General features: G+C 41.5%; 1 protein-coding gene across 1 annotated transcript in view; it reads left to right on the forward strand.

The window, feature by feature from the left end:
• The first annotated feature begins 457 nt into the window (after positions 1 to 457).
• The window catches only part of tox2 (TOX high mobility group box family member 2), a 65607-nt gene continuing 48845 nt past the window's right edge, over positions 458 to 17219 (forward strand). Inside the window, 1 exon segment of the mRNA XM_047039840.1 lies at positions 458 to 1054. Coding sequence (XP_046895796.1) covers positions 950 to 1054 — 105 coding nt within the window. The 5' untranslated portion in view covers positions 458 to 949.

Consider the following 17219-nt stretch of genomic DNA (forward strand, 5'->3'; position numbering starts at 1 on the left):
GCCATGGAATTCATTTGCATGTTGCATTTAGTTTGCAACGGTGTTTGTAAAGTACTAACAGTACAGTAGAAGTACAGTCAATGTTCTTATACAAACACAGTAGCTCAGTAGGTTCTCTGTGGTTTTGTTTCAATAGATCAGAGTGGGATAAACATAATGTGTTATGCAACAGATCTTTGGCAAAGTCATACAAAAGAAATGAACGCATTAAAAATATGTTCTGGCTGCCGAATGTGTGCGTTACCGCGTCGCCATCCATTCGGTGGGACACAATAACCCAAACTCAACCGTCGCAGGCTCTGATGGAAACACTTTGCTCCATAATGCACGGCCGTGCACACTACTACATTTCAAGCTAATCAGAACCGCGCAGTTGCAGAAAGGAGAGCGGTTGCCAAGGCAGCCACCAATCTCCCCTCCCCCTTTTCCTCCATTCCTCTTTTCCGTTTATTATCGGCAGAGGTCGCATGGCATATGGGGAAGAACGGTCCTACCACTTCTCTGTCCTGGAACCAATGCAAGAATATACACCTCCGCACACAAAGCCTATGGAGTCAGCGAACAGCGGGAAAATAGAAGCATATTTAAAGGAATTTTCTCGTGCTTTTAAAGAAACCAAATAAGAAAGGATTTAGCGGAGGTTTTATTTAACTGCTCTGGAAGAACGGACTAGTATTGCCATAAGTGCATTGCACTGTACATTGTTTTGTTGTAGTTGGAGTGTTTTGTTTCTCGAAAGTGGCTGCCTTTGGGTGCTGAAAAGGACTGCGCATCACTAAAACGAGTTGCTGCCGAAGTTCGACCGCGAACGGATGTGAGGGGAGAGTGCAGTGACAAACTCAACCCCCTTCTTTTTCTTTCGCTCTTATCATTTTTTTGTTTTTGTTAAACAATAGTGAGTCTAAGACACTGAAACTGATTTCATGCCTTCAGTCTTGTGCACGCTGAAATGGACGTGAGATTTTATCCGGCGCCCCCGTCAAGTGTGGGTTCATGTACCTTGCCGACTGATCCAAGTTGTCTGGGATCGCTGGACTATTACCACTCAAACAAGGTAAATACAAAAGAGTATCCAGCGTGCGTTGGCCGCGTATAGTTTTGAGCGCATATTCTTTTTTTCCTCTCTCCTTCTGTCTCTCTCACCTGCCTACGATTTTTGATCAGCAAGCATGCACCATTTACGCAATGCACGTGCATGGAATGTGGGCTTGATGAACTGCATCGGGATAGCACACATATGTCCAACAGCGCACATAAGCTCCAGATATGATACAGCAAATGGCACATCGTCATGTAAGAAGTTTTTCTGTCATACTAAAACAAACTGTAAAACTGATATTTTCTTATCAATGCAAAGACACATCATGTTATCTACAGCACATTACGTTGAAAGTGACAGGAACAACGCTACATATTGTGGTCCTATTTATTTGTATAGGGCCTATATCTTTTCAATTCAGAAGCAACTTTTCTTCCTATAACCCGTGTACTGGATACAGTATTACACTCATATGGGCTGGTGTAGCGGATCGGCGCAATGTGCCGTCGATGTTTCACTAGAGGGTTCCTATGTGGAATACCATGGGCAGTATGGATTCCATAATGCTCCACGTCCCAAACACAATATCACGATTTCGAACGTTGGGCTTAACATTGTGTCCCTGCTGTCATCTGAATGTTTAAATGGCTGAATGCCAATTATATACTGTTAATGACCTTCTAATGAGCTACCACCGAGTCCGACAAGAAGGGGCATCCTTTTCTGACACTATTTGTACACCTCACCGCTTCTCTTTGGTCACTTGCACAGACTCTTGTCAAGTGCGCAGGTAGCGAGTCAAAGTTAAATTATCTCATGAATATACATGATACGGTTACGTTAAAGTACGTATATTCCACTTGGAGCCCCACTGTAATTTTTTTTCAGGATTATAAAGGATAAATTAACAAATGTGCTTCTAACTTTTTCACTTCTTGCAGTCTATGACCTTTACTGTCTCCTGCCACGATATGCATTTTGACACCCGAACGTTTAGTTTGTTGTGAACATAAAGCCAAGTGTTAAGTGTACCAAGTACTTCTTAGTGGCCAATGGAAAATTTGTAACTGAATGATGTTGGAGGTGAGGCCTTCACATGCCGGGTTATTGGCCTATGGCTCCAAAGGATCATAGCCACAATATAAAGAGAACTTTCATCTTCAGCAAAGTGAAAGAGGTTAAAATGAATCAGATATCTGTACTGAGTCATTCCGTTATTCTTTTCATCTGCATAATCATCTTCAGGCGGTGATAGTAATGAACCTTCATTTCGCCCCTGCATTATTGCGAAGCAGCCTTGCCATAATGTGATGTGCACAGAACCTTAACTCTGCATGTGGGCTTGTAGTTCAAATGATTCAAGATGATCTGTGGGATAATATTAAAACATATCGTATGTCTAAAAACAGACTGAATCGAAGATTTTAGGTTAGAATTATCCCTGTCGGTTGATTTAACAAAGACAACTTGTGCTCATTAGACTGCATCAAAGTGATACTATAATAGTAGCTTACTTTAACACTACTCCACACAAATGCAATAGTATTCAAATACACATCAACCTATATACAGTACAAGATGCCCTCAAATGCATTGGGTCCCTTCTGTTAATCTCCCAAGTTATTCATTTTAAATATTAAAATCGGTGATACATTATTCATGAGGTGTTCCTCACAGTTGGGATGGACTCCCACAAAGCAAGATTACAATCACCACACATGTAATACTAACTACCTGCACAGATGTTACAAATGAGCACGAGACTGTAGGACTAGCTTGGTGTCATGTGAACACTGTGCTCTAGGTTAGTTACTCACCAGTCACACAGTCATCAAACTAGCTGTGCAGGTTGTCGGATCTCCTAATACAGGCTGTAGTTGTGCATCAGATGGGCCTCGTCTGTGTCTAGATAATCATTTTTGACAAGCACTGTTGTCGAGATCCTCTGGAATTCGTCCTATTGTTGCGTGGGACCCTGTCAGGGACAGGGCAGAGACCAGACAGAGCCGGGTTCACGCCATCCCCTGGAAAACTTACAGTTTTCATATTTCGTGGTCGACATGTGAGCTCACGTCTTTGAATGTTTTGGTAATTTTCAGTTAAGAGGTAGGGCTAGGTTGGATGTTTGGGCCGGTGTGGCTCTGTGTGTTGTGTTGTTAGGATCAGATGTTGTGTGATTGGAAGATGGTCCGTGTGAGTTGGATGAAAAAGCAATATGGGGACGTGGGTTATCTGCCACTGTGTAGACCTGAGGATGATTCTGATTCTGATTTTTTGTGTTCCCTTGTGAAAAGCAATTTGCAACTTGACTTGCAACAGTTTACATTTTTCTCACTTGAATTAGCAATGTTACATGGAGTCAAATGTTTCTCACCCTAAGATTCGCTGAAAAGATTGAACGGTGTAAACATTTTCTGATAGTTTTTCTGGGTGAAAAAAAGGTTTGTTCCAATCGCGAAGTGTTCTCTTGAATTTCCATTTGCTTACCTCTGTGTCCACATCTTGTATTGTTAAGAGCAATTAGCCAGTCAGTTCAGCATCCATAGTTCAATGATGGTCCAGAACAGTGACTTTGTCATTGTTTAAACAGGATTACTCATTTTGGAGAAGTCAATTGGGGGACTCATTTAAAGGAGTCATTTTGAGGAGTCACTTGGAAGATTAATTTGGAAGAGTCTTTTTGATGAATGTGTTTTGTGCTGTTTATGATTCAGTCCACTGTCCATGACCAAGGTTCAGTATTGGCAAAAAGATATCTTGATAAACAAGAAAAAACGAAGCCTTGTTTTCACATTTTAGTATACCATACCCCGTGACATGTAACATATTGATTTCTACAGGAGGATTTCCCAGCTGTCAGAACCTATGGAGTGGTGCTGGACTTAAGAGAACAGGTTCAGGAACGGCGTAGGGCAAATTGCGTTCACCTTTCCTGTGAAATCACCTCAGAGGAGGGTTTTAGACGAGGACTGGACTTTTGATTGGTGCTACGCACTTCATGCTTGACGCTACGGCTTCTTAAAACGACTTGCAGATGAATAACCAACATGCGTATGATTCCATAATGCACTCAGTCTTTCTTCTCTCTCTCTCTCTCTCTCTCTCTCTCTCTCTCTCTCTCTCTCTCTCTCTCTCTCTCTCTCTCTCTCTCTCTCTCTCTCTCTCTTTCTTTCTCTGTGGTTCTTCAGCAGCCTGTAAAAATAACATCAAAGATTGTCATTACTGTAATCTCTGTGCTAGTTTAGGAAGATGAAACGGGGACACATTTTAGTTTGCTGCACCTTCACACGTTGACAGCAAAGCACTGTAATCTTCACTGTAAAGTCATTAAAACAATGGAGTCTAACTCTATTCCTATTACACTGTAATCTTCACTGTTGGAGTCTAACTCTATTCCTATTACACTGTAATCTTCACTGTTGGAGTCTAACTCTATTCCTCTCCTTGGCAGCACACAGAGTGTAGTAACTAAAGGCTGGGAGAGGCAGCCATTATGTCACCCCACTCTGCCAACTAGTTTCTGAAACACATCACACATTTACACATCAGTGGCGTAGACCGAATCTTAGTTTGGAGGCCCCCCCCCCCCCCCAAAAAAAAAAGGAATAAATCATGTATTCCTTAATGTTTTAATTGTGAACAGTCAGAAATCTTGGGGGGGGGGCCATTATTGTAGGCCAATACTAGTGAGCTGGTTTATTATGGACAACTGTAGGTGGTCCTTGATTACCACAGATAAGTGAGCTGCGCTTCACAGTTCTTCATCTTCAGCTGTATTCATTTAGCAAACGCTTTTATCCAGAGAGATGTACACATCATACTCCTACAGTTCAGGAGTGCATGGTTCTGACAGTATTTAGGAGGTCAGAGTCAAGGAACGATCTGTGCTACTAGGCAAAGTAACCTCGGCTACAGGCACAGGGTACAAAGAGGATACTACACTTGAACATATCATTTTTCTCTGAGAGGCTTCCTAATGCTCTGTATTTAGAGAAGATATTACATATTCTCTGCAGAGGTTGGGTCACATAAAACTAGGAGTATTGTAAGAAACCAATTCAAGTGTTGCTTCAGTGTTGTGCTGTTTACTATGATAGCTTTGTCCATAGCTTTATGGACAAATTTGAAACATCAAACGCAAAACTAGTTTATTAGACTGTTTGTTGGCAGAATCTTCAATCCTTTTAGGTTGGGAGACTATTTACGCCCCCACAGAGAGAGAGAGAGCACTCCCAGTAATGCAAGCTACTGTATGTTTTCATGTCCTTAGGCCAGTAATGTTGTAGCTATTAGCTAATGACAAACTCTGGTATACAGCTGAGAGTGACAGAGAGTGAGAGAGTGAGAGAGAGAGGAAGAGAGATAGAGAAAGAAGCAACAAGGGAACGAGAGAGAACAGTAAAAGAGAGGGAGAAAGAGAGGTTGAGAGAGAAAGAGAATGAGGGAAAGGGGAATGAGAGCGAGTCAAATGGGTAGAAGTAATCAGGGGCTTGGTAGATGGACAGTGTGTGTGCTTGCCCCGGCCTTTGCCTTTCAGACGTTTTGCTGACTACGGAATTACAATCACAATTGCTTTCATAGCCCTGTGTAGAGGAAGGCCAAGCATACCAGCATGGGCTTGTGACTCAGAGAGCAGGGTTGGAAAAACACACAGTAAATTATATTCTCTCCGCTCAGACTGAAGAGATTTTTTAATGGGAATTCTTAGCATATGAAATCATTTCAATAAAACTGACATTGGGTCTGACATAGGCAGTGTCAGGGAGACTGTGCATAGGACTGATATTGCAAACAGGTGGCCTTTACTAGGTGCTATTTTGTATGCAGGAAAGAATTTAGTTCTCATCCCAGCCAACCCCTAACCTATTTTATTTACAAGTGGTGGCAACTGATGGCCAGACTTGATCTAATTTGGTCATCAAATTAGTAAAGTGGCTTACAGTTGGGGCAAAAAAAGATTACCTTAGTTTATGGATTTTATTGAGGCAGAAAAAGAACCTGCTGGAGAAGACAGAGATAGTAGGGCAGAGAGAATTTATTTGCGAGGCACAGGGTAAAATAGAGAAAGATGGAGAGAAAAAGATTTAGAGAGAGAGAGAAACAGGGCTAGACAGAGAGAAATACCCACATAATAAGTGGGCCTGGCAGCTAGACATTGCTGCCTGTTGACTGGAGAGAGAGAGAGACAGAGAGAGAAAGAGAGAGAGAGAGAGAGAGACAGAGAGAGAGAGAGAAAGAGAGAGAGGGAGAGAGAGAGAGAGAGTACATCGTTCCTCGGAGCGTCTGTTTCCGTAATTAAGACCAGTCGGTCTGCGTTGCTACAGTTGCATTAGTCAGTCTGGGCCCCCCATGGGGCAGTGCAGCCTCTCTCTCAAGTCTACCTGCAGAAGAACAAGAAGAAGAAAGAGCAGCGCGCCAACACCTGCTGCTGGAGAAGACCCCTGGGTGTTCCATTAAGCGTCGCTCATGTTTGTAAATGGTTACGGGCGCTAAAGAGGCAAAAGCGCGTCTGGTATAAACCCTCCCCCCCCCCCAAAAAAAAACGGATGCGCTAATAATGACACGCATCTGTCAAATCATCCCAAGGACTCATCACTTTTCGTTGTAGTACTACATACGAGCTAGGCAGTGTTGTAGATTGTCCATTGTCAGTTTATAGGGAGAACCCTTCAGAGTATGGGTCTCAGTTGAAATAAGAGTTTTGACGGAAGACAGGTAATCGGTTTGATGATTGTGTAGGCCTACTCCAAGCCCATAGACATTTCACCTATATCTACCGTTCTGGATAAGACAGAAACGTATACGATTCGATACGAAAGGCAAACGTGACGAATGTAGGGGAATACATTTAAAATATCATACATAGACAAGTTAGATGTCAGACGAATCCTCTGACACCACGTCTCAGAGCTACCATCAGCTGATGGTAAACAAGAAAAATAATAGGAGGAGAGAGGCTGACCAGGGAGGAATGCCCCTGGCCTCCATGCTCTATGTATGTATGGAAGAGAACTAGGAGCTGGACAAACAGTCTGGTTGTCTCGGCTTCCTGAGGTATGTCCTGTGCAAACATAGCCAGCCACGACCAGGGTCCTCTCCTAGCTCTGAGGCTTCTCTTCCTCCCCCTAACACTTGTTTTCTCGGAATATCTTTTACAAATATTATCGGGCCTGTGTCAGTGCTGTGTTTGCACTGCGGACGTAAGGGGTGGCATTGACTGTTCAATTAAAGATCTGAAAAACAAAAAAAAGTGCTGGACCAGTCTTGGTATCTACCAGTTGAGGTGCTCCAAACCCATATGGAAATGAATTCCTAGCAAAGTAGGTAGCTGGATATTTTCCTTGTACGTTCTCCTTGTGGTTGCTTTGAGGCTCAAACGTCGATGTATTCAGTACAAGTGAAATACAAACGCCCTTCGACATTGACGTCTGACCTTATTGTATGATAGCTTGTGTGCTCAATGCACTTAAGGGGCTTACATCTGGACACGACTGTGGGTGCACAAATGCAAATGCACTCCATTAGAAAGTCGATCCGTCATCACAACAAAGAGCGCATTTGTTATTTTTAGTGCCGGAAATCTATCGGACTCATTGACCAGCCCTGGCTAAAAGAACTGTTCAGGTTTTCTATTGGGGCTGTTGATGGATTAGAGATGGGTCTTGTGTTTGAGTTGAACCTCTCCTTCACCAGACAAGGCATTCCCTTGGCGCATCCCCGGTCTATCAGAAACATGTGTTTATTGCGAGTGACATATTTAGCTTGCAGATATAATTGTCTCAGCGAGGCGATGATCGTCCGCGTCCAACCCAGTCACTGGAGAGAGGAGACAGGGCTTGAGCCCGCGGTGTCACAGAGATCCAATCTGCCTCTCGGTCCTTCTCACTCAGAGCTAATGATGAGATTCATTCACAATCGGCAGAAAGGGGGGGGGGGGAAAAGAGAGAGAGAGAGATAGAGAGAAACGCATGGCAAAGCAAAAGCCATGTATTTTCAAAATGCTGTACTCATATTGCAGGATACGGAAAAAAAAACAGGAGAAAATAATCAGCTGTGGGATGATGAGAGGGCTGGCAAGAGAGAAGAAAGAGAGAGGAGGATAGGGTAAGAAAGAGGGAGAGGTGGAGAATAACGCTCTCTGTCTTACTGTTGTCTGTCTGTTTAGTTTGAATTTGGCCACGAGTTATGCTGTTGAGTGATGTTGCCATGAAAGAAAGAAAAAAACGGAGGAAATTGAAAGTATGATTTTGGAAACTGTGACAGCAGAAGGCCTGTTGTGCTCAATGGGACTCCTTGCAAGCAACTTTAACAACTTTATGACAACTTAGTAGGTTTGTTAACTCTGCAAACACACAGGAAAGAGAAACTCAAACATGTCTTTTTATAGAACTGTTAATAGCACAGTAGACAGTGGTGAAACATACCCCAAGGCAGCACTTACTGGCATAACCCACATGAACAGTTTTGTGTGTGTGTGCAAGTGTGTATACAGTACAGTATGTGTGTATACAATATGTGTGCAGAGAGAGGGATGTGAAAAGAGAGAGAGAGATCAGGATAAAGGAATGTTGGAGGGAAAGCTGAACAATCATTCCTTTCAGACTGGGTCACAAACCCTGAAAGTAAAAAAACATGATTTAACTAAACATGCGACAATTTCTTCTATGCAAATGATCCATATAGTGTCCTGTATTATCCAGGCTCTTTCACATGTATCAAACACTGCAGAGCACATAAAGAGTGGCTATCTTTCAGCACCAAATTAATGTGAATAGTAGTTTTAACATCAGCGGTCCAATCTGATTCTTATCCATGGCTAGAATACGAACAGTATTCCTTAACAGTAGACCTTCAGAGTAAACAGTCAAGAAACACGCTTTTCAAAAAAGACTCCATCCCTACAGTAGGCTACCCTATAATTTTGAACTTTTGTAAACAGTGTAACCATGACGCCATGAGTTTTAATATGACTTTTTTTTATTGGGCTTTGCTTGACTACACAGAACTGGGAATCCACGGTCGGCGTGCTCTGTTGAACATTGCGCGCACAGCAGAAACTACACTGGTCAATCGGACATCTTCACCCTTAGATCATTTTTTTTTTACCAAAGTACGTGTAAAGAGGACAGGCTTGAAGGCAACAACGTCACATCACTAAAAATAGCTTTGAAACCATCATAGCCTTCCTATTTCTGGCTGGCTGAGATGGTATCGATGACTCAGTAAGGAGCCTGGATAATCAGAAAGAGGGCTGATGTAGAAAGAAAGTGACCCTGACAGTTTTCCTCAAAGGAGCCTGTTAAAGTGAATCATATTTCTAGAATGTAGGGCAGTTTGACAGGAGCAAACTGTTCTTTGCTGGCTTTCCACACTCCTACAGCACCAAGTCTTCTCATGCAAAACCATCAGTCATGAACAGAAGCAAATGTTTGCGGCCGGACAGGTCATGTGGTATCAAGTGAAACTGGCCAGAGCTTGCAGCGGGGACGGTCATGTTTTATTAAGCCAGATGACATAGACCCAATCGCAGGCTCAGGTTACCCCAGTGTGTTGTGGGTAATTAGAGATCATGTTGTATGCCTGAAGAATGACACCCCTCCCTAATCCCCTCCCATCCGCCTTTCACTCTCAACCCCCGGTCTGTGTCACTTCTTCCCTCCCTCATCCATCCCTTCATTTCACCCTCACTTCATCCCTCCCTTCCCAAACCCTCCCTTCCCAAACCCTCCCTTCCCAAACCCTCCCTCCCTCCCTCACTCACTCACTCATTCATTCATTCATTGAACTGTTTCCCATGACCTGGCACGCTGTTGACAGACCCAAAACAAACAAACAAACAAATCAACAATGGTGACGCAACTACTGGCAGCGCTGGGGTCGTTATCGGGAGGATTTACACTGTATGTGGAAAAGAGACATCTGCAAAAATTTGCTTACATGCTCAAATTTCAATGAAAGGAAGTTGTCAGTAGAACGTTTTGCGGTTGGCTCTGTGTAACTTGTTCGATGAATGACTAATACCCCACTGGCATGTGCCCAGAGTTCACGATGAAAACGATTGCCCTTGTTACAAAAAGACTGCGGTCTTGGTTTTCAAACCAACAGATCTTCACCCCGCTATTTGCTATTCTGCCCTTTAATGCCGACTACTTTATGTTCCATGTACATAGGAAATGACAGCCTAAGTGAGAATCTCTTTAAAAAAGAATCTCTTTTTTGTTGACCTTTTGCTATGTGTTCTTTGGCTACATTAGCTCTGGTTAAGTTTCAGAGTACAGAGTTTAACTAATGTTTTTAATTAAATAAATAAATAACATTAAAAACATAATAATGTAATAATTGTAATGTATCATAATCATAAACTGAACTTCAGTTTGTTCACCTAAAGCATACATTTAGCTGAGCTCTTGGTAGCTTTGACAGCACCGCAGCTAATTTGACTGTCCTAGATTCTTAGTCAGTTGATCTGCTAACTCCATAGCAGTCTGCCTCACTGCATTTTTATTATCTTTCAGTGTTGAATCTGTAGTCTGAGTTCTGAGTTGTATTTGAAGCTATTTGTTGTTTTGGGACATGGGTAGTTTTACAGAACCGTAAAAGGCGTTAGTTTGGAGATGATAGTGACATCTCCCAAGTTGCCCAATTAGAACGGAGAATTTCTGACAAATGGTGGAAACCTTCGGGACCACACGTGATCTCTTTATGGTTGTAAGACACACACACACACACACATACACACACTCCTACACACACAGACACACACACATTCATACACACACAAACAGTGCTGCAAGGCACTATATACCCTCTCCCCTTCTCTGGCAACATCAGAACAGAATGAAAAAAGTCACGTGATCACTCAAGGCAAACACACTGAATGATCAACTTTTCTTTTTCCTTTTCTTTTTTCCTTTTTGTCTCGAAGGTCACTCTATCTCCATGGATTATACACATTTAGTATATTCCACCCAGTGGAAATTGCATGGGAAATATTGTGTTTTGTCAATACTATCCAATACCTCGATTACACCTGGTTTTCTTTTTTCGATTTAGAATTTCAGTTGAAACTTGTGGTTCAACTATGTCTACACTTTGAGTAAGGATTTTATGATTCACAGAATCTTACTGTAAGGAAAACACAGATTGACTAACAACCAAAATGACACATTTCCATACTTACCTGCCTTGATAAGTAAATAATTTCAGACTATACTTTCCTCCGGAAACATGAAAACTGTTCATACGTTATCGAACCCTAAGCTGATACCCAACTTCCGTTGTGAACGAACCCTTGATAATTCCGGGTTGCAGGTATTCCCAGTGTACCCCAGCCCGTGCTCGTTGTATGAGTTTCAGAAGAGACTGTAATTAAGTCATCTCAAAGCCTTGAGAGCAGGCGCGGAGCACTGAGTTGAGACCAATCTGCTGCTAATTGTCATGAGTTTTAATTTCTAATGGAATCAGGGCCGGAGGGAACGCAGCCTAATGAGGTGCAGCCAGAGTGTGTGTGTGCAAGAGGGTGTGTGCATCTGTGCTTGTGTGTGTGTGTATGTGCGAGTGTGTATGCGTGCGTGCGTATGTGTGTGTTTGTGTGTGTGTCTATGGTTTGTGTTCCTCTGCGATCCTCTGTTATCTGTTAAACGGCTGCAGCCCTTGTGAATTCCCAAGCAGGGCTGACTGTGGAATCGTGAGCTAAAGCTGCTTTCGCCCCCCACTTGATACTATAACGTCTCATCTCTGGGTTAGTTAACATCACACTGAGCCAGCTTGTATCCTCTGCTAATACAGTCTGTGTAGAGATCTCTCTCAGGTGTGGTGACATAGCTACAGCATGAGGAAGGCCTTGCCTCACCTCCATAAACCGCATGTCAGGGGAGAGTCTAATAAAAGTATAGAGTGCTCTGGCCTCTGGCAAAATATAGCTCTAACCCAGAAACCATCTATGTAGATTTGAACATTAAAGTGTGTTTACATGGCCTTAGGAGTGTTTGTCTGATGATTTAGATTCCAGGCATTTCGATGTTGGAACAAATCAATTTAGACTTGCGTGGGCAAATAAACTTCAGAAAAGACACGAAACAGCTGTTGAAAAATATGTGCGATAGTTTGATTATGATACTTTTAGGGCCCATGTTGTTTATTAAGCAACGAGAACATAAACAGGAAATAATTGTAAAATATCCATCATTTTTTAGGACACAAATAACCAGCCTTGTGCTGTGAAGTGAGTTGGCTTCTAGAATTCAGTTGGATATAAAATCCAACCAAATTCAAAATCCAAATTTTTAGAACACGCATCAATTCATTTGGTGACCAGTCGAAGCTGTAAATCAACTTAGGACTATTAAACAAACTCATCGTCAAGTGCATTTCCCTTCTCGTGATTCCACACACAAACGAAAAACTGTAGCTAAAAACACACATCGCCACACTGTTGATTCTCTGAAACAGAACTAGTGAATGTCATTTCTACTGTATCCATAAGTGGAGTTTGCTTTTGCAACTGGCTCAAGGTCTTTCCTCCTATTGTTTCAATATGTCAGAGCATTGTTGGAGTGAGGTCACCCATTACCCCTGTGGCCCCAAGCCAGTTGGACTTCAGCTGATTTAATTGAATCTACAACATGACTCAAACTCAAACAAGCAGAGATTGTTCCGCCATGACAACCTCATTACTCCACATTAGGGCCCCATTTCAGAATGCGTTGTGACGGTGGGCTTGACGAACGACGAAAAGAGTCTTAATCTAATAAGCGAGGGGCTTGAACGTGAGGGGCTTGAATATCCTGCATCTTCTGAAGGTGCTCAGATGTTGAAATTATGAAGGAAAGTGACCTGGTAAAAAAAAACTGTTGTTTTCCGTGGGTAATTTTAGAAATGCTTGGTTTCTTACAATATGTTTGCTATACTGTCAGACATCTAAATACACAAGCAAAGGATGGTCATTTTTTCTGAGATACTGCTGTTAATCACAATATCATACATAAGTTATTCCATTCATTACAACCCACAACTCAACGTAAGGGAGAGAAACCTCCCACATTTAAACATTTCAGTGGTAGTCTGCCTCAACAAATTTCTCAATTAACCACACATTCTTTGAAAGTCATTGGCAGCTTGGCTTGGACTTACATAGAAACCTATGGCTGCCTCTCCACAATAGGAAAGGAAATGTTGAGACCATGAGGGCTGCAGAAAAGAGATAGGGCAGTGTTTGCTTAGGGCTAGGTATCGGGCACAAAAACAAACATGGCCGCCTTTAATGAGCCTGTTTTTGCCTGCCAAAGGTAAAGACAGCTGCTCTCTCTCACCACAATATAAACAGGCCCACTGTGCCACAGAGCACAGTGGAACACTCCACATCCCCATAGTAACGCTCACCTTCTGTTTACTTAAGGGAGAGCTTATTGAGTTCTCTATGCTGAGAAGGAAAGTGAGTAATATGTAAATGAAGATTGCCTTTAAAAGGCATGAACTATGATTTGAAAGTATAACAAGTTAGCTTGTTAGACTTTAAGGAAAGTTGAAGAAAGATTTAGAGTTGAGGAAAAGGCTGTTTGATTGTTTGATAGGAGGGGATAGGACAGGCCAAATATATGTGTGTTTGTATATGTGTGAGTGTGAGTGTTTCAGGTCCGGGGGAAGGGGGGGGAGGTACACAGTGGAAATATCAGGTCATTTCCTTAATAAGAAAAATAAACCTGAAGTGACTGAAAATGTCCTTAATGTACAGAAATGCAGCAAAGTGGGAGGTATTGGAACGTTGAAAAGCACTTTTCTCGCTTACGAGAAAATTAATACAGTTTCTCTGTACCTGTCCTGCTGAATCAGCTCTGACAACTCTGCTGTTTAGTCTATATTTAGCTTCGGTTTTGTGAAGAACAAGACTAAGATGACACGATGTATACTGTGGAGAAGGCATTTTCATAAGGGATTTCATAGGTAGGCTAAACTTTAATAGGTATAAATGTGCTTTGTTGAAGAATATTTTAACAGGTTTGGACCATCATTATGAATTTTATTCAACCTAAACTGCAATGTAGTAGATGTATTGTACAAGTACCTTGCACAGCTTGTCCAGTTAAATTACAAAGCACATTTTGCTTTAGTTCTTGTGCTACAGTACTGCTTGCAGGATCCGTATGTTTCTATGCATCGGCCTATTTAGATTGTGGTTGTTTTTTTCTTAATTCAACTCTGTGGTCATGGTTAAATTTGATTAACCTCCATCTGGAAAACATGAACCTTGTTTTACATTTAGATTGCAGTTTGTAGAGCAATGTTATTGAGGTTCACCGAAAAAAGGGAACAAATATAAAAAAATTTAAATCCACTTTAAAAAAAATCATTAGAAGTTCAAAGAAATGTTACCACGTTTCTGCTTCTGCTTTGTCAGTTGGCCAGCATGTCCCCGACCACACCTTCTTTACCACAATAAGGTTATGTGGTGCGAGTGGTTGGTTAAGCTAGCACCATCCGCCCTAACTGTACACATGTGCCAGCAGTGACACACTTTAACTTGTTGTGAGTTTCACCTGAGGGTGTATCTTTTTAGCACAGTAGCATTATGAGACTGTTACCACATTACAGGACGTGAGTAACTACTGAGTAGTTACCGAAATATTTCAAGTTTGTGAATGCAGGACCAGATAAGAACTATTAAATTAGGGTGTACGAAAGAATGTAGATTTGGATACACACAAACCATTAACCTTAGGGGGTGCGGGGATTTGCCTTTTTAAAAATGTGATTGGGACATGAAACCTATGCTGATACAGTTACAGTTTACTACAGTGTCTAGAATATTCTGTGGTTATGTGAATCGAGGAATAGTCACTCACTATGAGTTACACCACTGGTGTAAAATAGCCTAAAATGCCAGATTTACCCTAAGTGGTATCTTCCTGGAAGTGGTATCTTCCAATCAGATAACAATCACAATGTCTGAAATTGAATTGTCGAAAGACTCCCAGGAGATGGTGGGGTGGGGGAGGGGGGGGGTAGGGTGGTGATGTCTGAATGCATCAGACATATTAAACTTGTATGGTTAGTTACCTAGCTTGAGGAAGCTGTAGTTATATCCATTTCAGCAACCATTGTGTTTATTTTGTCTTAACGCCAGGTTTTAGAAATCCGCATTTTGATCCTGGCTTCGTTTGTTCTTCATTGCTGGCTGTTTACCAAAACAGAAGCTATGAAAGAGGAGTATTACTGTGTTTCACAGACAAGCCTACAGGGGCAAACTGTTTACCTTTATATAAACCGAGGGAAGTCAAAAGATGTTTAAGGTGAAAAGTGCACTAATGTGAGATTAAGACTTAATAGCCTTAGCTGGTTGTTGATCAAGGGAAAAATCCCTAATAAAAAAAAGGACAATTAGCATAACAGGATAGGGAAGAGAAAGGCGGAGTGACAAGACTGTGACAGACATACAATATGTCTCCTCAGTCACTGCCACATTTTGACTGGCTTATTACAATTAATCTTCCCTGATTAAAAATGCAAATGGATCCAAGTCACTGACGAGTTTACATGTTTTTATAACGTTTAACTGATTTAATTACACGGAAAATGAAATGGGGGTGCGTGAGATTGAATTTTTTTTCTCTCCCCTCCTGACGATTGCCTTATTCCGAAATGAATATTTATTCCCTCTCGCTGAAGGAAAAGAGGGTAATGAGATTAGTGAATGTGGGCCCTTGGTTTAGAGAAGGAAGGATTGTAAAGAGGGCTTCATGTCCTTAAGAGTTCCTTTCTACTGGACCAGAACGTGTCTCAAAATGTGGACATCAAGAGGATCCGCAAGATAGACAGGAAGGTGTCAGAGACACTATGTTGTGATGATGCTATCCTTTTCATGTATTTAAAAAAAAAAATTGTATGATTATCAAAAAAGAAACTTAACAGATTTTCCATCGTGGGCTCTGATGCTATTTTACCATCGGCAGCTTGTCAGAGTGAATGACTGTGTTGGGAACTGTAAGTACAGTAGCTGCAAGCAATACACACTGCCCTCTCGCAGAACTAACGAAACCTATTACCTTTCAAGCTAATGCCAGTAATTAACTTAAGATTTATAGCTCGTGTTTGGCGGCTCAGGCCTCACTGTGAGCGAGGATGTAGATTGATATTTTCTCAGTTGAAGCATGTTAGATTTTTATATCTTTCAGCAGTGGCCATAAAAACAGCTAGCATGAGGCGGGCATCCTGTTGAGGAGGAAATTGATTTTCTTGGGTTTGTTTGCTCAAGACCGGAGGGCGACTCTTATTGTTTGTTTTTATATTCTTTTATTTTAGGGTGGATCGTTTTATTGGCATATTAACATGTTTCATGACCTTTTATGACTTTATTGCTGTCATGGAATAGTTGTATTTAGACCAGTGAGTATTTTTCCAGGATGAAAACATTTAAATATGTGGCGTTTGCCTTAAAGGATACATCGAACCTGTTGACAGCTAATCTGCTAACATGAGAGATACGAGACAGAAGCTCATACACGTTTGCGTCCAGTGTCACAAAAACATGTCCACCCACCTGCTTGTTTTCCATGATCATTGTCAGACAATGCCTTTTGTGATTTTGCAGAAACAGCTCTCAAACTTTGAGTGTGGAAAGACATTCAGATCAGTTTCAAAAGCTTTGAGAGCTTTTTATATGTTCACTTACTGATTTTTTTATTACTTTTTTTTTTACTTTGCAGAAACAATATACAGCTTGTGTGTTGACAAGGTTGGACACGTTCCAAATGTGTGGCCCTGCACACATGCTAAGCATCAGTGCGTTGTGTTGAAATGGAAAGTATGCTATTGATCTGTGCTCATTAGAGTTTCTCAGACAACACATGCAATGGATGAAACTACAAAGGTTCGCTCTCAGTATGCACACTATGGAATGAAGAAAGATATCTTTCTTCATTTCATACATTATATATATAACATAAATATATATATATATATATACTATTATATACAAACTATAGTAGTATTATTTTACTACTTGTTGGTATTTCAGTGTGTTTGTAATTCTAAGATCCAGTCTACTGTGTTTCTTTCACAGAGGAATTTTATTTTTAACATCTGGAACACATTCAGAGCGGGTCTAGCAGTATAGAACCTATGTTTTGGCATGAGTAGGGCTATGTCCTTATAGAATAGTTGTTTTGCTACGACAGAAAATCAT

This window comes from Hypomesus transpacificus, chromosome 18 (assembly GCF_021917145.1).
Source record: "Hypomesus transpacificus isolate Combined female chromosome 18, fHypTra1, whole genome shotgun sequence".
Classification (NCBI taxonomy): Eukaryota; Metazoa; Chordata; class Actinopteri; order Osmeriformes; family Osmeridae; genus Hypomesus; species Hypomesus transpacificus.